Source organism: Battus philenor, unplaced genomic scaffold (assembly GCF_028537555.1).
Source record: "Battus philenor isolate CCGP_79_NKW_IND1 unplaced genomic scaffold, ilBatPhil1.0.hap1 SCAF_5, whole genome shotgun sequence".
Classification (NCBI taxonomy): Eukaryota; Metazoa; Arthropoda; class Insecta; order Lepidoptera; family Papilionidae; genus Battus; species Battus philenor.
Window position 1 is genome coordinate 5,791,334 of NW_027181715.1, and position 23,065 is coordinate 5,814,398.

Here is a 23,065-nt window from a genome sequence, read left to right on the forward strand (position 1 = left end):
TGGTAAATTATTTATTATACTAAAGCCTACCTATCCATGGATGACTAAGCTGTTAAGTTGATCAAGATTTTATTATCCTTATCAAGTCATCAAGTCATCCACTCATAGAGCCTATAACTTATTAAAATTAATGCCTCATCTTCAAGCAACGTAAACTTAACCAATAAATCTAAAGTTCAAGAGCGCATTTATAAATTTTCGTTCTAAAACTAATTATAGGAACATGTAGGTCATTAATCAAGGTTGAATAGTTCTAGAAAATTCTATATGACGCGACATTGACCTTTGTTATAAAGGTAATATCGTTTCTTTATAAGTATACGGGTCTGTTATATGTTCATAAAAAAAGAACGGTACAATAACACATGCAATCTTTAATATAACTTGTGCTATAGTTAAAAACAATATTCAAACAAGTCTTCCAGACCATGGAGGACGATGCACGTCTGATAAAAATACCATGACACCCGTCATTATGAAATGTAAACTCCTAGAGAGGACCACGATTGTACTTTAAACATCGATGTTCTGTCTCTGTCTCTAGTCACTCTCTATACATAGTGATTAGAAATATGTGTAAATGCTTTAAAGGAGTGAATGTGTAGCTTTTTTATCAAGAGTTTAAAAGCTTATACACCAATATCCAATAACTATATATAAAGCGATTTCTCTCAAAAATATTATCTTAATTTATTTTTGATATTGGAATGCGACAAGCAATTATTGCTAGAACAAAATATTTCGGGGCAGATTGTTAACCGAAAATATTTTTAATATTCAGTTATTCAAATTTTTAAACGCTTCTTCTTACTATACTACTTAATATATTATTATTTTTAAAATTATTGATTTTTACATGTATCAATACATAAATTGACAGCAAGTGAGCTATACATTCACTTCTTTATAACTTTTATACCCATAACCACTCTGTACAATTGACTATGTCATCGTTGCTTACCAGTACTTGACAATATATTTTCGTTCTGGTACCCCATAATAAAACATTTTCGTTACATTTTAAAATATCTCCTTTCTCTTAAGATTCTACTGTCAAACTTAACTTTAAAATATATCTAGTAGTCTTTAGATATTTACGATTTATTGTCAGTAACAGCAAGAGTAGAAGATGTAAATAAAAAAAATATATTGCGTTATCATTTTAACATTCATAAATATATTCAAGAAAATTATATTCTAATAATCGTTAGTGATACGGTACATACTTTTATACTGAATTTCGATAAAAAATATTCACGAAACGGCCTTCCGAAGCAGCGTTAGTAAGATAATTAAAAACGGTCCATGGACAAGGAGGGCCGACGTCTTGAGGTTATTTGACGACTCTGAATGCCGGCCGTTTCATACCAAGCCTATTGGATATGTATATGGGGGAGGGGGTTGCTATGTCCACGGGTGGACATCCAACGGCTGAATTGATAATGACGACAACTATAAAGAGGCCTCCTTAAACGCGATGAATTCAGAACTCGCAAAGTGGGTGAATGTATGGAATTCTGAAAAGTTAGGTTTTTATGATCGGATACATTAAAAATTTATATTAATTTCATTACATTAATCTTAAACTTGATGTTATTTTACATTGTGTCGAAATTCAATTCGCACAGTAGTCGCTTACACAGCCAATTATTTTACAATTTAATTACAATTACTAACGATTGCATTTGTAACTATGAATTATATGTATGTATTTTACCAACTCAACTGCCATAGTCTAACAGCAGTGTTGTAATTTATGAGTTACGTCATTTTGAAATTCATTTAATTTCTTATATTTTATTTATATTTAGACTTATCTGATTTATTCCGCTATTTATTTAGTCTTGCAAATTAATTGGTGGCTTTAGTGACTAATAAAATGTGTCATAAGATATATTCCAGCTGTTAGTGTCTCTCAATGCGCCTATTGGCAAATGCCTCATCCTTAAGCTTCCATTGTTTCCTATCTTGAGCAACTCTTTTACTATCGCTCAGTTAGTTCTAGCTCATCATTCTAGCACATTGTTGTCGCTTTTGACGTCGCTTCCCAACTGTCGGATAACACTGTGTTATAAATAAGCTCCACCTTTCTTGATCTTAAAACATGTCTTTCTCCACTTTTGGAGATCTATTTTCTTCGACAGGTCAGGTATCATGGTCGTTACTCTTCCATTGGTTCTTCTGCCTCCTTTCTTGCTCCTGTCATTCTCCTTTCTCTTCCATTTCCTCGTACCTGACATTTTTTAATTCGTCTCCATGGTATTTCGTTAAAGAGTTTCACGAACGTATTAGATGTATGGAGACGCACTGTATACTTAATACATTATAATAATGTTTAACAATTTTACTATTTTACCTACTTTAAATTTTTAATATTTCCTGTGTTACTAACGTAATTTTGAGATTACAATGGGACTCCAATTACTTCAGATAAACATGTGGTGCATGCACCTTAGGAATTTCTATTTTCAACTACAAATGTTTCTATGATAAAATTTAGGGACTTTCTACAAACTAAGTTTACTTTAAGTTTTCAATATTTTATTTGATTAAAAAACATGAAAATTTTACGAAAGTACACAGGCCATAACCATACATGATAATTCAAAAAATTCTTTTTTAGCAATGACAATATGTATACACAATACAGAATAAGTGCCACCCGGGTCACAAACCTATGATTTACGATCGTTAATCGCAATCTTTAACCACTAAGCTGATATGATACTTAAAAGTTAATTTAAGAAAAAAATTACAATATTAACATACGAGTTGGAGCCTCATTTGCGAAGATGGTGCTCAAATTTTGCCAGGAACTGATTATAATATTCAATGTCATTTGTAACCGGATCACCGCGAACTAATGAATTGAGTAAATGAATAATAAATTAATTTGTATAATGACGTTATTCATCGAATTAATTCCCCCTTTTTTTCTTACATTTTCCTTCATGTATCGTAAATATATAACTTTAAGTGTTAGCGACTGATGTAATCGGGTGTGGCCAATGATGAGACCAGGTTTCACAATAAGTCGGTCTGTCCCCAAGGTCGCATCTTCTTGAGTCCATTGAGACGCCATTCATAGCCAGTTCGAAGCTCATCGCGAACGTGTGAGCCGAGTGGTCGAGATGAAGACCGCCTTTGTGATATTTTTTTGCGTCTGCGCAGCGGGTAAGTAAAGCGACTGAACTTTATCCCAAACAACAGTGTTACTATGTTTGCCAGCCTTTTTGATAGTTTATTTCTTCAGAAAATGTTGTATTATTTTTAAAATACAACACCTATTGAATTTAAAAAATAAATAATAGAATATCATGAATGTTCAATTAAATACTTGAATTTCTTATTAAACTTTTATTCTTTAACTGTTTTAGAAATAATACGCTAGTTAAAATTGTTACTTAACTTAACAGGAAGATTAAGAAGTTAAGACAGCATAAATAATTTTTTAAACAAACTGAGTACACGCGATATTTGTAAACAATAGCTTTATTAAATAATTGACATTGTAATTAGGCGAATTAAACGTCATGTGAAGGCAACAAAAATAAATTGCGGTTTATATAATTTGAATAATATCAGATAATACATAAAAAAGAATATGTAATTCATATCCCTGAATAGTATTTCAAATTATGCGTTCAAAATTAGGTATCTGTTAATAAACATCAGGATTTATTTATAGTTATGTACTTATTAATTTTACATCAAACCATATTTACTTAAAAACTTAAATTCTATTTTAAATTTAATTCAAAAATAAAAATGTTTTTGTTAAACAACCTTGAATTCTAAAAGACAGATGTAAAATCTGCATAAACACGTAATGGCCGCAATCTTTAACATTTATTTTTAGATAAACATCGCTCGATTCAATATTATTAAATCAATATATTTATATTACCGCGTTCGTATAGCATTGCTATTAAAGTTAAATTGAGTATACATGTTAAAATGTTTAATAGAGTATAAAAAGCAGAGAAAAGAAAAGTAAAAAACTAAATAGTACATAATTTCTTCTTATAACCATCGAAATATGATTTTATTAGTTTCCAAATATTAAACACATAATTCTTTCCTTCTTTGTATGTACGTTTACCGTCGATATGTATAATAATGCAAAATAGTGCAATCAAAATTTGAAATAAGATTTCTAATACTATCATCATATTCTTAGACGTATGAGTTTCCACTGCTCAAAGATTTATAATAGGACAGGATTTATTATTGATATTGGAAAAAATATTTAATAATAATAAAAATGTTAAGAAGAGAAATATTTTTGTTATTAATAAAAAAAACTCCCAAAGGGGGCTTGAAATAGATTTTTGCGAGTTAAAATAATACTTAAAACATAAAAATTATAAAATTAACGCAAAAAATACATGCCTGATTCATATATAATTAACATATATTAAGCCGTGATTTTAGGATTTTATTAATCACAATTTTATAACGTTTAGAGAGCATTTTTACGTTAACGTGAATTTTTTAAAAATATGTTATTAGCAACTTACATCGTACATATTTTTCTATCAACTCAGATAAGTGAATTATTCTTAATACATATTCTTCAGCAAGTTGTGTTCCCATATAAATATTCAGATTAAATAGATGACAATTTGTTCATTGTACATCAATTGAAATAGAAATTATCCTAAATATTGCTTGTTCAAATTCATTACATAACTTTACAAGTTTCGCGTTAATATTATTGTTACTGCAACTTCACAAGTTCAGTAGTAATAAAGATTATTTTCCTTAAAACTTTAACAAGTACTGAAACGAAAAAGCTCGAAATAAATAACAACAGTCCTTGAAGTACTGACGCTGTTTAAACGGTAAACATTATTTAATCCTTAGTCTTGCACAATGATTCCCGCAGCTTTCTCTTTCGTTTAACTGACATTATAGTTATGCAATTTTATGGTAATTTTTTGATGTTTGTGTAAAATAAACTTTATAATATAAAGCTTCAAAAAATCGTTTATAATAATGATCACAGAAAGTCAATCTAATGTAACTAAATATCTTTGCAGCAGTAAATGCTCAACTTACGAATGAAGAAGAACAGAGAGTAGCCCTTGAAGAAAGCTTCGATAACATTCCCGACCCGGCACGCGGAGATGCAAGTTTTAGCGAAGTTAGTAATACAGATGAAGGTGCTGGCAGCAAATCAAATCTAGAAGACGTAAACGAAGCTAAATATGATGCCGCTGGTAGAAACTATGACGAAGACAGTGAGGTCATAACCGGCGTAACCGATAGTAGTATTGTAAATAGTGGACTTTCGCAACCTTACGTACAAGCGTCGCCTGACCAATACGAGTCACAATCAGCGCCAAGGCCATCAAACTTTAAATGTCTTGAGAAAAATGAACGATACCCAGTATCCGGAAGCTGTGACAGATACATCGAATGCTTGGTAAGGTTTCTATACATCTCCTTAATTTTCTTCATTTCATAATATCATACTAAAAACATATGTAGATAGTTTTTCTCTTTGAAGCCCTGATTTTAGCTTTTGGGGATTACTCCAAAGGTCGCTATTTTTTAAAAAATACATCCTAATTTATTTAAAAATTAACATTTGACAAAAACATGTCAAACTTTAGTTTTATTATTTTCTTAGAACGGTACAGCAGAAGAAAAACTCTGCCCTGATGGTCTTCGCTTCAACCCTAATGTCAGATTCAACGTGTACCCTTGCCAGTATCCCAATGATGTGCCCTGTCTAGCACGTTCATCACTCCGTAAGTATAGATAATTTAACATTTATCTGATGACAATATTTTTCATAATATTTCATAATGATCACATTAATTTTCTTAAAAATACCCGGCTAATGCGTGAACATCGAATAATAACATAATAATGTAATAATATTTATAAAAATGATTATTTGTTTTACACGACTGCATTTATAACAACAGATAGTTTTGTACACGGAATTAAAATAACAGTTGTGGTTCTCACGTTGAAATTCTTTCAATAATCGTGGTCTCACTGTTTAGACTAAACGTTCCAATATTTATAAGATAAAATCATAGTATTCAAGTAATACGAGTCAACTTAGCTCTTTGCTATATTTTAATGAATATTAGGATTAATTATGTTTACGTTTTATCTATTTTTTTTGAGATTAATTGTTTTAATTTCTCATAATATTCTTCGATTAACAGTACATTTTATTATATAAAGAAATAACACCAAAATGGTATTTTGTAAGTTACTGTGACAATGATTACATGATTATATTCAAGACTAATTAGTTAAACTACCTTGTCCACGTAAAACTTATGTAAGGGACAATTGAGATAAACCATAGACCATCTAAAAACATAAAGTTCTTATAAACAAAATAGAAACATTTGAATTCCGATAATGTATCGGCTGCGATATTCTGGTCTTTTTATTTTGCAAATAATTAACAGTTCATTATTCCTGACTATGCAGCTAAAAGAGAAATAAAATATTATTTTAAAAATAACTAAATAGATGTTGTGAATAGATAGACGCTTAGTGGTGAATATTTAATGAAATAAAAAACCAATACATAGTGCTATGATCACGAACCTAAACACGAATTAAAACAAAAAAATAATATCTCGAGTTTCGTGTTCCAAGAAGTACAATTTGATTATACGTTCTAAAGCCTGCATCCTCATTAAGTTATTTTTTAATGTTTTAGAATTAAGAATACGAAACGTGTTTAAAAAATTAAAATACAAAACGATTAAATATTTTTCATTGGCATACATCGTGTTTTAAATTAATTACTATGTGAAATAATTTATACGATAGACATTTGCATAACTATCATACATACACATCGATGGTTCGATTAGCGCAGTAGTTACATGGTTTCTTCAATAACATTAGTAGTATTATAGTATCGATTTTCACACCGTAATGTACACGAGTAGTATTTGTGTAATTCTCATGTATCATCCTTTTATTCAAAATGCACAGTCTCCTTCACAAAAAATGCATAAAGAATGTATTTCACAGACGGAATTCACAGACTCCATAGTACAGTATTTACAAATGCAGTACTTGTTTTGAAAATCCATCAAATCATCTTGATTTCAACCTTCAGACGCCTACTGTTGGACATGGACTACCCCAGACATTTCCAACAGGACCAGTTTCACATGGCTTACATCCAGCATCTTCCGACAACCTTAACAAGGTCGTCTATCAACCTTGTGGGTGGACGTTTTACGCTGCGCTTCCTGGTCCGTGGTCTCTAAACCAGAACCTTAAAACTCCAGTAGCCATCTATTCTGTGCGTTAAGTTGCATGTCCGTTGGCACTTCATCTTGCGAAGTTCTGGACTATTCAGCCTTTGTTCTTGAAAATAAACTTTAAAGTCTTATGAATTATAAAGCATGATAAAAAATGTCTCACACAACAAGTTAGAAGAGGACTCAGTTTCATATTTGGCTAATATTATTTACTTATTTCTTACAATAACGTTCATTCTTTCCTGAAATAATTCAAGCGGCCAATTGCATAATTTGCAAATTATTTTGTATTTTAAGTTTGTGGTAATTACAAGAATTTTGTTAGTGATGACAATAAAACTTAAAAAAAAACTATTAGTAAAGCCCTATAAGAAAGCTCAAGGTCACCCAGAGAGCAATGGAGAGGGATAAAGCTCGCAGCGAAACTTCGAGCTCTAATTAGGAATAAGGAGATATGCAAAAGGAAAAATGGAGAAAACTAAGATCTCCGACTAAGCTTTTACAATTTCTCGTTAGAGAAATGCTCGTTTAAAGTGGCAGTAGGAAGAGCACCTCACTCGTTCAACCGAAGGCTATTGGAGTCGAAAAGTTTACAAGTGTCGACCAGAAACCGGTGGCACGAGTACACCTCTCTCTAGGTGGACCGGCGGTATGAACTGAGTAACGCAAGGACTGCCGTCTTGGCAATTTTTAGGAGAGGCCTATGTCTTGCAATAAGCGTCCATCGGCCGATACGGTGATGAAGATCAGGTTACTTCTCCGAAATTTGAAAAGAAAAGAATATAATATTCTTTTGCGTCAAAAAGGAACTTTTTAACAAACAATTGATAAAACATTACAGAGCCCGCACAACCAACGGAGGACTGTCCTCATCAGTTCGGCTACTTCAAGATCGGAGATGCAAAGAATTGCAGCAGCTTCCGAAACTGTGTTAACGGCGTTGGCTTCGACTTCACCTGTCCAGAAGGTCTAGCATTTAGCTCAGAAACGTACAGGTGCGAGTGGCCCGACCAGGTAGCCGACTGCGATGTCGAAGGTAAAATCTTTAAATTTTTAATGCGTAATATTCAAATTTTATCGATTTATTAATAAGGCCGTTAAAGCAGTCCCCATAAACTATACGGTCACATCAAATCGCGAAATTAAATACATTAATTAAAAAGTATTTATTTAAAATAACCCGGATTCACACTATGACATTTAAAATTTACATAAAAAAAAAACTTTCTGCTCAATACAAATAACATCCTACTGACCTATTAGTTTTAATCTATTTGGTTTGAAAAACTCTATTATTCAAATGCGTAGAGTTCTTACTGTCGTATGTAAAAATAGATTGGAGAATTATAATTTAAAACTCGAATAATTTCAATGTTTGATATTTGATCTCGGTCTAGACGTGAACACATATTACGTTTAATATACATATGTGGTGAATTTTACCATTACACGTAGATATCTGTGGTTATTGGGATTGATATATTGAAGAATACTCGTGCAGAAATATTCGAAATACTCATTCGTTACGAAAGCAATGAAAGTGTCAAGTTTTTCTATCATAGAATGAAACACAACGATGACTGTAGCACTTTACTAAAATTTCGGAATTGGTTGCTATGGCCCAGGACATTAGGAGAGTCTTAGAGTAAAACTGGAGCTCTCACCCTACTTTATGAATGATCATTCAAACTTTAGTTAAATATTAAGTTGTTCATCAAACAAAGACTAGTAAAATAATCCCTACAGTAGTGTAAAAGATTTTTCAAGTGATATAACAGGCTCGAAATGAATTGCTCTTACTACGGTATATCTAATATATAAAATTTCCATGTCACAACGTTAGTTATCGTACTCCTCCGAAACGGCTTGACCGATTTTTATCAAATTTTATATGCGTATTCAGTAGGTCTGAGACGGCTACTATCTTTTTTCCATACCCCTAAGTGATAAGGGTTGTTCACCCTTGAACTTTTTTTTAGTTTTGTGAAGAAATTTTTGGTTTTTATTTTTTTATAATGTGGCATTAAAAATACATACAACCCTAAATTTTCACCCCTCTACGATCAACCCTTTAATTTTTTTGCAAAACAACGTTTACGGGATCAGCTAGTATATATATATGAAACAAATCACAAAATATCCGACTGCCTTTTTTGCGACTATTCTCGGAGTAGGTTGCTTTAGAAACCATCAAAGCCATGTATTTTAAGTAATTTAAATATGTTTAATTAGAATACTTGTATCGACAGACTTTTACTGCCTGACGTTATTGGCCTGTCGCGTTCCTGTATAAAAAAAATAATTAAACTGCGTACATCAGAGTGATTATTTTACTTATTAAATATACCACAAACGAAAATCTGTATTTTTGTTTCTGGCCAGTTTTGTTAATTGTTTTTTTACAAAAATTATAAATGAAATCGGAAAATTCTTTTTAAGGCGTAACCATGGCATAGCAATTCATTTTTATGTAAACTTTGTATAAATTGGTACAATTTCTATTAATTTCTGTTATTCCACTGTAAACAAAGCAGGGGATCAATAACGTCCAAAGAGATATATGCATAAAATGTTTCACTGTTCCAAAAACGTCGTAGGATGAATAAACTAGATAGGAAGGTTTAAAACACAAATCTAGAATTCGTCAGTTTTCTTTTCTAAACATTTATATCTTTTCAGCATTCCTCGGATTCAAGTGTCCTGTTGTACCAGAAACAAAGGAACTGGGACCCCCTGCTGGATTCAGATTTTACAGGTAAGCTAGTGAAGTCAACATAATGTCAGTATCATAAATATAAGATGTTAGAGTCAAAGATTTCAAAATAGTCAAAAGTACTTGCCTCATACAACGTTGTATGTATTACAGTGTCATACTTGTACAATATTTGTTTACGAAGAATTTATCGACTTCGTTTATAACAACTACCAAATTTGAATAAAAAATAACGTACACTTAGGTTGTAGCGGTTTTCATTGATTTACACAACAAACGTTACGTAGTTTATTAAAAAAAAAAAATTGCATCTCAAAATAATTACTACGTCAAAGCGTAAAACAAGATAAGATGTTCATTATTAACAAAGCAAAATATTTACATTTTAATAAATGTGTAAATTAAAATGTCAAGGAAAGATGATTGAGGGTTAAGATGTGCGCATATATCTATCATAAAAATTTAATAATCTTTACGAATAATCATTAGTTTATACTACGAAATGCCAATGATTTAAAATTACAGTATTTAAATACGTCCGATTTCCGGAAATACATTTTGTATATATTTACTGTACTAAAAGATTATTTAAACATTATAACACCAGTGTCAAAATTTTACGCATGTAAATGCCGTAATTAACATCGCAAAATGTTCGGTGCTGATTAAAACGATGTTATTGAACAATAAGAACTGGTTGCCCAACTGGCGACGGTGTCAAGTCGTCGCTAAATGTCAACGGATGAGAATCGACCTTGTGGTTATGTAACCACGCTGTTAGAAATACCAGGGGCTGTATGTTTGCATAAGATTCCGGTATTTTGCATCATGTAAGGAGCCCATCACACATTACAGCTTGTGACAAATGTTTATTTGTTACAATGTGGAAATCTTAATTCAAAAGTAGGTCCTAAGGTAAATTGGTAGTAAAAAAAATTAGTAGGAAAAATTAATAGCATATTTAATACTTAACCATGAAGATCAATTTATGTAAAAATCAATTATGTCGATCTTGGACTTCATTAATTTATTTAAATTTATGATTAAAATGTGTGCGCATTTGAATCCTTAAATATAATTTATTATGTAATATTATTATCAAAAATTAAATACTATATTAGAGGCAAACTGGTTATGCGAAAAATTTATTGGTTTATCGCAAAATATTACAAATAATAATACCTTTTATCTTTTTGTTTTTCTTACGATAAACTAAAACTCAATATACAAGGCGATTTATTATAGGTGTGAAAGTTTTAAATGATTGAATTTATAATTTATTTGAATTTATAATTCGTTTGTCAGTAAAAAGTTTTAAAGCTTTTATATCTATTATATTTTGAATAAACCATTATAAAGGGATCAGTCTAAAAACTGTTAGTTTCAAGACTGACTCCTTTATACTGGTTGCTATTAGTATACATAATAATAACATACAATAATTATTTTTAAAATATAGTGATCCGAATTTTGAATACGCACTTTCATACTATATTATCATTACTTTAATTATTGTATTTTAAATAATTGATTCTATGTATACGGTGCACATACTTTAAAAGATAGCAAACAAAAAGTTTTAAAGTTGAGTATAAATACATTATTTATACTCAACTTTAAAACTTTTATAACTATAATCATACTTTGGTAAAACAATATACAGTGTATACTATGTATTCAAATATCATTAACGTCGAATGATAAACCGCTGTTAATTAACTTGTTCAAGATCTAGTTTCAGCCACTCTGAGGGACACAATCCTCTGAAAAACTGTTATAAGCGTACGATGCAAGTACAAGTATTAATTGTTTTTATTGCTTTAATTTTCAGGTCACCATTAGACTGTCAGAGGTATTTCCTTTGCATCGATGGTAAGCCCCGTAGTTTAACTTGCGGTGGTCATTCGGCCTACGACGAAGTCACAGCATCTTGTGTATCCGCTGACGAGATTGAGGCTTGCCCAATTGAACTGCGGACAGTCGCTGCAGAATCAAGAGCCGCTGAACTGAAACGGCAGGCCGCTGAGGAATTACTCAATCAGAAGTGGCTGAATGGTCAACCGATCATCAGCACAATCCCGCCACGCTATGAAAGATATGAATCCACACCCGCCAAGTATGAAAGGCTTTTCAGCACAGTCACTCCGGAGCTATACGGAGAGTACGTTTCACCCACAGCGTACGAGCCGTCAGAAGTCGAGGAAAATTTTTAAGTTTAGATAACTAGATCGGAGTTCATCCAACTCACGTTACAATTTAGTCCAATGTATATACGATCTAAAGTGTAATGATACATAATGAATATGTATAATGTACGATTATATTAGTTATTGTTAAATAAATTGTTTATTGATTCTATTTTAATGTATTTATTAAATTTAATCCAGTTTCCCACTTTAATTCACTGTCAAAAAAGATAGGCAGTGTAAACGTTTTTGATTTTGGATCTGATTTACAATGAAACTTTTTAATGTGATCGCACAGTCCAAATGATTTAAATTGTACTTTTAACATAAGATGTAACTTTCGAAACCGTGGTGATATAAGGCGCTACCTACTTTTTAGGACCTAATAAAATACACATAGCAAAAACTGATGGGTCATGTTGAGCTCACGTATTAGCATGATGGTATTTTTGAATAGCGCGAATTCTTTTGAATAAATAACATGGTTTGTGTAGAACAATTAGAAGATACGTATTCGGATGTGATCCTATTTCTGACATATAATAACAGTATTTATCATATATTATATCATGAAGGTTTAACTTACCATACGTTTCGATACTTATTGTTTACGTAAAACTCTTTGGACATTGTAGGAAATTCTTTTGTTTTAACAGAGATTAATAATACTATTAAAGAATCGTTATTTTGATTGCTAAAAATGTTTAATGGTGTAGTACGTTTTATTTTGACTACTGAGGATATTTAAAATCAAAGAACAATTCGTCTATTTTAACGATCAATAAAAAGCAAATTTTTGATACATAAAAATTTAATACTTGACGTAAACATTTTTAATAAATAAATATTACATTTAAATTCATTGAAAATTGTATAATAAATTATTGTCCCTCCTTGCAATTGACGCGGGTGGCGTCAACGCAGCGGTTGACCTCAGGGTCGAAGGCGAAACCGCGGTCGCAGACCAGCAGGCGCGCCACGTTCTCCATACACGAGAAGAAGTAGCTGCAGCTGCCCTTGATGCTGCGGACGGCAAAGACGCGTTAATGACAGTGTTACCAATATCACAACCACAAGTGTAGCTCACATACAATACGATATTTACCTGAAGTTCACGACGTACGCCTTGCCGAACTCGTCGTAGGTCGCTGGGGGACACTTGAATCCGAGGAATTCTAAAACAAGAAATCTTCCAATTTATTATCCGCTAATGGCTTGTACTATTGAGTAAGTGGTAAAGGAGAATGAGCACGCACCCTCAGCGTTGCAGCTGGGCACTAGGTCGGGCCAGTCGCAGCGGCCGGACTCGGGGTTGAAGGCCAGGCCCATCGCGCACTCCATTTCAAAAGCTTTGCCCTCCACGCACATGCGGTACTTTCCGCAGTCGGAGCGGCTCGCCAAGGGCGACGCGAAGAAGCCGTATTGGTGCTTGCACTCCTGCGACGATATGGCGCGCTCTGTCGGAGATAACACAATAAGACAATGGCAGTTCGATATGCAGCTACAAGTGCGCAGGAGACGTGAGATGTGCAAGGGTCACGTACGCGGCGCGTCGTTGCCTTCGCACTGCGCGTCGGACGGGTACGCGCACGGGTAGGCGGGCCACTCCACGTCGCGCACGAAGTACAGTCCGTCCGGGCAGCTCTTGTATGTCGCCTTGTAAGCCTGGAAGCGATTATTTATCCAGTATTAAATATAACACACCAACGTTCACGTTGTGTTCAATTTTCATCTGTGAGCTACAAAAATCTGAGTAAGCCGTGTGTACTTACGTTGCATTCTATGTAGGAATCGCAGCTGCCCTGTATTTTGTAGTAAGTGTTGTATTCCCTGCAGACCTCGTCACCAACGGCTCCATTGAGCTGAATCTCTCCGGCGCCTTGAAAGAAAGTAATATTTCGGTGATTTTTTATATCGAAGAATATAAAATACTGTGTTTAAAATTTAATTACTCACAGGAAACTGCGAACAAAGCAGCAAAATAAATGAAGGAAACCATTTTCGTTAGTGACCTGCTTTCTTTGAAAGAAAGATGGAAAGTGATAATTGAATTAATTTCAGTGCCCATTTTATACTCAACAAATTGATTAGGTGTAATAAACTAATGAGAGATTAATTATAATTATAACTGTCACTACAATTATAACTTATCTATTAGTGGGTAAGCTATTGCAATATCTATTTAGAACGTGTTCAAGATGCTAAATTTTTAATCATTTTTATGTTCAAAAAACACAGAAACATAATTTACCATTATTTAAAAAAATAACGATAAAAGTAAAGCTTTTAAATAATTTTAGTAATGTAGACTAAATATGAGGAAAATAAATAAATTAAATATTACCAAAAAAAGGGAAACTTAAAGTTTACTGTATCAATTATATGCGCGAGGGATATATGGTTGTTAATAAATGTAAAAATAATTAAGGATATGAAAAAAGCTTTACTGTCTATCGCTATGTTTTCTTTACATACGCTTACACAATATGATCCAAACACATGACTATACAATATTATTCAAGTTATATAGAAAAACAAATGAGCCACATTTTACTCAAAACAAAACCGTGTTTTTATGTTATATTTTATTTAAAACACTTTTTATACATATTATGTATAACGGCGAACTCAATGCCGAAGGCATTCTTTACCAGTTAACCCTTAGGCGGTGTCACATGTTTTTTTTTACCACAGCGAAAAAACTCATTTCATTTATATTTTATGTAAGCAACGTAAACCACGTTTATAATTCATTCAACCATGTAAGCCCATAGACGCCCCACCGCATTTCCCGCAACCTTGATTATGTTGCCTATACCCCTGGAAGGAGCCTAACCACACCGGATATTCTGACACGTGGTCACCACTCGAGAACCTAGCGGATTAAAAATGATTTTTACTAGCATACATTTGAGGTAATTAAAAACTATGAAAAATCACTGGTTTGTTTTTGGCCCATAGACGTCTACTGCAAGGCTTAGGCCTTCCTCAATGGTATCTATAGGAGGATATACCATAATCGCCACGCTTAATAGGCGATTTGGCCAACGCAGTGTGGAATTGTACACAGAAAACGCTGGTTGGTTGGTGCCCATCATGAAAAACTTGTTTATGCACTGCTCACGAAATCCGATATAATTAATGCATATAGCGTCAATTATATATAAGTCTGTATCCTGGGAGTCAAACCCGCGACCTACAATCGCAACTCTACTTACTCTAGTTACCTGCGACCCATAGTTTATTTCTTACTTACACTCAACTTGTGAAAATCTTAAAATCGTTGTTTAATTATACAGTTATGAGACCTATTCCATTCAAAGCTAAAACATTCGCTGATTTTTGTCGTATTTGCAAAGCAATCTGGGTAAGTCGCTACGTCTTTGATTTTTTGCGACAATATCAATAGACATGGCCTTGTGTGTACTTACATATATTCAAGCAATCCTGTCGCGCTGCCGTACAGCAATGAAATAGGAACATTGCAATTTAGCCTCAGCAAATTCTTCATAACCCGTCCTTGCTCTCTCCAGAAAGAGTACAAAAAGGTCTTTCCACGCCTGAAATAAAAACTATATGTTTTACTTTTTTGGTTTCGGAGTTCCCTGGAGAATATCTATTGTCTGCATGTTCAAGATACTCTGCTTCTTACCACATGTTACTCTGTATATGGGGTCCCGATCAAACTCTCTTAGTGGACAATGACTTTGCGCGGTGTGAGGAATGAACTCATGTAACTTCATTAGAAGATTTTATTTTTTCTGTTATTTTGGATAGCCCGTTCCAGGGTCAAATACAATGGCGTCCATTAACATAACGTTTAATATAATACCTTAGTTTACACAATTCAATATTATGCAGGTAATATAATACAACGGTAACAATTATGGAGACAGCTATACTCGTAATTTCTCTACGAGATCGATACAGAAAAGAGTGGGAAGTTAAAGTGGCAGGCCACATAGCGCAAAGAAAAGATGGCCGCTGTCCCATAACAAAACACAATAAAACAAAATGCTATGGAAATAACTAAAATAAACAACTCAAGCCGTATGAAATGTCTGTTAATTGTCTAACTTTTTTTAATGGCAAAAACGACCGAGCTGAGTTTATCTGCGAGTAGTGAGACGTTATATGCAGGTGGCTTTCTACCGGTACTCTTCGAAATTTTTGGTGGAGTCCAATGTCCAGCTGTGGACGTCTCTCGGCTGAAATTATCATGATGAATTTTTGTAATATTATAGTAAAATTTTATTATTCAAAAACTTAAAGTTATACTTTATGTTGATATTTTTAGATCGACTATACGTATTCTATCTTATATTTGTATAAAAGTATAAAAGAATAATTCACACAATGTTGTCAATATTGATTGTATGATGGAGGGTAAAGATTCGTGTACAGATTATCTAATATATATTTAACACAAAACAATCGGGGAGTCACGGGAAATGATAATGTTACATTTTATTTTATTTTTTAATAAAACAAAAGATGTACGGTTATTATAATTTTGGTCGTAACGTATTTTTAAGAGAAAAAATTACATAAATTAAAATATTGACCGTTACTTCTCATGGGTATAAGAAAAAATATCATATGCTCATAAAAAAATATTACAGCTTTTATTTCTTCTACCTTTTACTGTTTCCTAGTAAACGAAAGAAGAAAGTGTATATGCAATATAAAAACCAATAGCGAAAACGTATTTTGTATTTTGTGCGATTTCATTGAATAATTAATTGTTCTTTATTTACATTATCCGTAGTAGTGTAAAACCTTTTACAATCGGACCCAATTTAAAGTCAAAAGTACCTATGATTAAAAAAAACTCAAAGAATGTTTGTGTGCTACGGATTCATAGTTCCAGCCTGGATTCCCATTGGGAAATATACCATAATTACCACGCTTGGCAGGCGGGTTGGCACTGTGCGGTATTATGGCATGCAAAGGACGCTGTTGCACATCCTCTGAATATGTGTTTGTTTGTGAGCAGTAGCATATGTGTCGCGTCATGTATACTCGTAATTTGCAAAAAATTGTGAATTAGATTGTATGTTAGGAACTGAACCTGAAATCTGTAATCGCACTGAAACTTCAATCTTTACCAGAGGGCTATCCGTACCCATACTACGGATTACTATACTGTAAATGTCTTTATCGAAGATAGCACATCTTTGCAGGTTACAAAAATGTAATTTAAAGGAAAAGTTTTTTTTATTATAGTCCTGTTGAGTTATTCCAACTGTTCTTCTCAGTAGAATAAATTGCAATTATTACGTCACACGAGTAAGTAGTATTAATGATATTACTTAAAATGATAATGCTTTCTAATTGTTCAATAGATTTTAGGACCGTTACGTGAATATCATTACATTAAAACTAATTAATGGATCGGTATAAATAATACACGAAGTATTACATATCTATCATTATTCAAGTTGCTTTCAGAGACAGCAAAGAGGTCACTAACAAAAATGGTTTCCGTTATTTTCTTTGCTGCTTTGTTCGCAGTTTCCTGTAAGTGATTAAATTTATTAAACACAGTGTTTTATATTCTTTGATATAAAAAATCATCTGAATATTACTTTCTTTCAAGGCGCCGGAGAGATTCAGCTCAATGGAGCTGTTGGTGACGAGGTCTGCAGGGAATACAACACTTACTACAAAATACAGGGCAGCTGCGATTCCTACATAGAATGTAACGTAAGTACACACGGTTTACATAGATTTTTGTACCTTACAGATGTAAGGAAAATTGAACACAACTTGTACGTCGATGTGTTATATTAAATACAGGATAAATAATCTCTTCCAGGCTTACAAGGCGACATACAAGAGCTGCCCGGACGGTCTGTACTTCGTGCGCGACGTGGAGTGGCCCGCCTACCCGTGCGCGTACCCGTCCGACGCGCAGTGCGAAGGCAACGATGCGCCGCGTACGTGATCCTTGCACATCTCACGTCTCCACACTTCACACGTCACTTGTAGCTGCATATCGAACTGCCATTGTCTTATTGTGTTATCTCCGACAGAGCGCGCCATATCGTCGCAGGAGTGCAAGCACCAATACGGCTTCTTCGCGTCGCCCTTGGCGAGCCGCTCCGACTGCGGCAAGTACCGCATGTGCGTGGAGGGCAAAGCTTTCGAAATGGAGTGCGCGATGGGCCTGGCCTTCAACCCCGAGTCCGGCCGCTGCGACTGGCCCGACCTAGTGCCCAGTTGCAACGCTGAGGGTGCGTGCTCATTCTCCTTTACCACTTAATCAATAGTACAAGCCATTAGCGGATAATAAATTGGAAGATTTCTTGTTCTAGAATTCCTCGGATTCAAGTGTCCCCCAGCGACCTACGACGAGTTCGGCAAGGCGTACGTCGTGAACTTCAGGTAAATATCGCCTTGTATGCGAATTACACTTGGGGTTGTGTTACTGGTAAAACTGTCATTAACGCGTCTTCGCTGTCCGCAGCATCAAGGGCAGCTGCAGCTACTTCTTCTCGTGCATGGAGAACGTGGCGCGCCTGCTGGTCTGCGACCGCGGCTTCGCCTTCGACCCTGAAGTCAACCGCTGCGTTGACGCCACTCGCGTCAATTGCAAGGAGGGACAATAATTTATTGCACAATTCTTAATTTTTTAAATACTTATTTATTGAAATTTTTTATTAAAACAAAAGTATTATCAAAAATATTGAATTTATTCATTTATCTTTCAAACATGGACAACGAGTAAACAAAAAAATCTCTACTGCCTTGAACATACTTGAATTTGAATAAAATATAAAGAAACCTAACAACTTGCATAATAAAATTAATAAATTTACTTTAAAAGGTAATAATTTATGGTCTCAATTTTTCACGAAAACCGAAAGCGACAAGCGTTAATAAGATTATTAACAATCAACGGTATTAAATTTCGTTACACTAAAAAAATTGGCGCTATTTTTTATTAGAGTAAAACCACTATTATAAAAATCTTACTAAACTACTAAATTAAGAAACACAACAAAAGAATATTTCATAAAAGTCTGTCTTACCGAAATAAAGTTAATCTATTTATGTAAAAATATATTTTCACAAGATTTTTATTGTATTAGAGTAATGACTATATTTAAGAAGTTTACGTTATGAAATGACGTTGTATAGTTTATGGGAAAAAAAATCTTTGTTTGTAGAGATACACACACACGATATTGACGTAGTAACAAGAAAGATGTCTTCTATTTTTTGCCGTCTTTAAGTTAATGTTCACCTGGGACTCCTAAATTTATGTAGTATTCCCTATGATATAAACATGAAATCATGTAAAGGAACAAGCGAGGGCTCTTTAGGAAATACTGAACAGTTTTATTAAACTTCTAGAGGCCATTTTATATTTTAATTTCAACCATCTGGCTTGACAGATTTTGTGTAGTCGCAGTCCGATGAAAAAACATGTATTTATAGATTTCTATAGAAACATGTATTTATAGATTCATATAGGACAACAATTATTGACAAATAAGTCTCTTTTTTAAGTTTATAATAATTTTGTATATAAAATTAATAATCCTAATATACCTTTTAAATGTGCACTAATACGTTTTTAATTTACTACGTGTATTTATATGGGCAAAAAAGTGTTGTTTATAAACATAGTAAACTATTTATATCTCGAAATTTTATGTTTCCTTATAAAAAAGACTTTATTCTTCTTTTATTATTCTTCCTAATGCGCGTACTTTAGTCAACCGAGTATTTTAAAAAATGTATATAGGCCTATTGAACAGAAAAGTTTATTTCTATAATTTAATAAACATTTTTGAGCGTAAAAACACAAAAAATGTACACAAAGACTTAAGACAATTGGCAAGCGCAGCGCAGGAACCCAAAAAATAGGCAGACAACCACTTTAAGGTCATCGGAAGACGCTTTATGAAGGCCGCTTCAGACCGGTTCTTTAGAACGTCTATGTGAGAAGCTTATGTCCAACTGTGGAGGTCCTATGGCTATAATAATTTATGATTTTTTTAAATTATATCTAAGATGAAAGAAATATTAGAATTATTATTTATAATCAGATTAATCATAATAACTCCTTTTATAAACGCGTAATGATTCAGGTCGCTCGAAGAAAGAATCGAGGGTGAGCAACGGGTAAACCATGCCAACATGAATCAGAGTGAATCAGCGTTAGTGTGATAGTCTTGTAGATATCACTAAGAATGTACAACACGCTATAAGAAAAATTTATTACGTCTTACAATATTTTGGTGAAAAATGAAACCTAAGGGAGATAAAGTAGTGACTTGAATTAAAGTCTTTTGCAGTGAAAATATAATAAGGATATAAAGTAACAGGGTGATTGTTTACAGGTATAATACCTCTAAAGGGGCGAATGTATAGATCATTTGCTGTCAATTAACGTGTGGTATATCCTATCCAAAATTCAATAGCTTCAGAAATTATCAAAAACATACTGAAAATTTGGTAAGAAAAGCAGTTTCTAAAATTTGGAATGCAATAAGCGTATTAAACTAGATTATTTTTTACTTTCTGTCCCTAAAGACTTAGTACTGACAGATGTTCTTCGACGCATTCCAATAGAAGAAACCAATTAATTTAACATATTTAAAAGTAATCATTGTATATACGTGATTGGAAATAAGCTAAATTGGAAGAAAGCTTTAAATATTTTTGATGACAAGTGAGCAATCTATTCACACCTTTAAAGTTTTTACACCTATTACCAATCATCCTCTAAGATTTAAAAATTTGTAATAAAAATTATTTGCTCTAACCATAAAAATTGTCCTGGCCTACTCTACAAGCGGCCTTGTTTTAAAAATGATCTTGTACCTAATTTCAATAATTTTTATTCAAAATGCTAAAAAGTTATTATTTATAAACATGACATTCATTCATTTATTCGTAATATTATTTACATAGGATCATTTACAATTACCGCTTCTGTATGTAATAAGAAGAATACCAGTAGAGCTAAATTTGATAAAAACTAGAATCAGTTTAATTATTCCATAATCCCGTCTTTCAACTTGATACGAGTATTCAAAACTCACTCTGGTCTGAGAAGATACCCATAAACTCAGACGCGTTTTTTGGCGAGATAGAGTATTACGTATATGTATAAATTAATAGACTTAAATTAATAAGCATTACTTAATTATTACTGATAACCAGCCTTCGTCACCGGGAATTGCATATTCATAACATTAGTTAATGTATTGTATTAAGAAATCGACTGTGGCATTAAAAATTACAATTTGTCTTTTCTATTGCATTCTTGTAACATGAGTATGGGTTTATGGTATTCATAATCAAGCTATTAATTTGTATAAGCTAACACGATTCATGTTTTTATATTCGTAATTTGAAAATATAAAAATCGATATCATACATTTGATAGCAAAAACAAAATAAAGAACTTTATATTTACCAGATTATTCTAATGCCGTAGGACTGGAACGTCGAAACATGAAAATAAAATAACCGAGATTAAGCCTGTCAAGTATTGATTTTAAAACCATTAGTAACATTATTTAAAATCTATGAAGTCACTCTTCTAACATCAATTTGCTGCATCTTATACCATTTATGTTTTTTGATTGTTTTTTAAACAAATATTTATTATCTTGTCTTTTTAGGAGAAGTTTCGGATATTTTCGCCAACGCTAATTTTATCCCCCAATAGATCTCTTGGACGCCGTGTTAATGTTAGACGCTCTTTTCTTTTTCTACTAAAATAACATCAATGAAATGCCGCCACACTACCCCCCGCGGTAAGACGTCTTGAGCAAAAAAGATAACAAACTTATCCTTGAGACTTCTTTCTTTGTTTAGTTTTAGAGGTGAATCATATATTATATGAATTTGAATCTTATTTTTATTAAAATAAAGCCCGCCAAAACATCATAACCACACAAAATGAACCTATTTACCACGTCACAAGATTATTAGTTGAAATTTTTCGCGATCAGATCAAACAAAATGTTTCTCCACCTGGTCTGGGGCCATTATGCATCGGTAGATGTTACATTCTTTTAGGCTCTTATGTTTTAATTTAGTTTTTGACGACGTATTTGCATAAGTTCAAGGCGATTTTTGCTAGCAGGTTTAGTCTTTTGTTCCGTAAACCATAATTCCACCATAACATATAGGATGATCGAAGCTGGTCAAGTTGGTCATTTTATAAGCTACTAAAAATGATTAAATTATAATACTCATAGATCTAAATTTGTAAAAGCTTTAAAGGAATGAATGTCTACTCATTTACTGTCAATGTATATTCACCCTATCCTAGAGCAGTAGTAGAGGACTGAGGCTTGCAATCGTAGGTCGCAGGTTCTGTTCACGGGATACACCCTTACATAACACTTTGTGCATTCATTATAGATTGCCACTGTTCACAAACAAATTTCCTGGGGATGGACAGCAGCGCCCTCCGTGTACCATAATACCATACTGCGATCGCCACGCCACCCATCACACGTAGTGAATATGTTATACACCCCATAGATACCTTTTGGGGAGGCCTATACCTTGTAATGAACGCCTATAAGCTGAATTGAATAGACGACTATGACACCCTATTCAAAAATAAATGGTTTCAGAAATATTAAAAAACGTAATGATGATAAAGTAAAAAAACCGTTTTTAAATATGGAAAAGTACATATTTAAATTAACTATTGTTTACTATCTGTCCCTGCAGACTGTACTGCCAGTAGTTATTATTCTGACGAATTCTAACGACAAAAATAATTTAATGTAATTTATTTCAGAGTAACTACTTTATTCAGGGTATTTGAAAATAGTTGTAAAAGCTTTAAAGCTTTTTACCGACAAATGAGCTTCCAATTACCCTGTAAACATAATTTTTTAACCTATTTTAGTCCTATTATGTTTCAAATGTTATTTTTT

General features: G+C 33.0%; 3 protein-coding genes across 3 annotated transcripts; 2 read left to right on the plus strand and 1 right to left on the minus strand.

The window, feature by feature from the left end:
- Positions 1-2,998: 2,998 nt before the first annotated feature.
- LOC137929413 (uncharacterized) lies at positions 2,999-12,321 on the plus strand. The gene is made up of 6 exons (XM_068772345.1): positions 2,999-3,174; positions 5,043-5,428; positions 5,636-5,756; positions 8,092-8,286; positions 9,930-10,005; positions 11,795-12,321. The coding sequence occupies exons 1-6, from the start codon at positions 3,132-3,134 to the stop codon at positions 12,174-12,176; spliced, it is 1,203 nt and encodes a 400-aa protein (XP_068628446.1). The 5' UTR covers positions 2,999-3,131; the 3' UTR covers positions 12,177-12,321.
- A 621-nt stretch (positions 12,322-12,942) lies between these two features.
- Positions 12,943-14,194, minus strand: LOC137929586 (protein obstructor-E-like). Its single transcript, XM_068772609.1, has 6 exons — positions 14,106-14,194; positions 13,922-14,028; positions 13,694-13,814; positions 13,406-13,606; positions 13,255-13,324; positions 12,943-13,172 (listed from the first exon to the last, which is right to left on the minus strand). Exons 1-6 carry the CDS (start codon positions 14,146-14,148, stop codon positions 13,031-13,033), a joined length of 684 nt encoding a protein of 227 aa, XP_068628710.1. The 5' UTR covers positions 14,149-14,194; the 3' UTR covers positions 12,943-13,030.
- Positions 14,195-17,564: 3,370 nt separating this feature from the next.
- LOC137929787 (protein obstructor-E-like) lies at positions 17,565-18,835 on the plus strand. The gene is made up of 6 exons (XM_068772892.1): positions 17,565-17,669; positions 17,749-17,855; positions 17,968-18,088; positions 18,185-18,385; positions 18,467-18,536; positions 18,619-18,835. Exons 1-6 carry the CDS (start codon positions 17,627-17,629, stop codon positions 18,758-18,760), a joined length of 684 nt encoding a protein of 227 aa, XP_068628993.1. The 5' UTR covers positions 17,565-17,626; the 3' UTR covers positions 18,761-18,835.
- Positions 18,836-23,065: the final 4,230 nt, after the last annotated feature.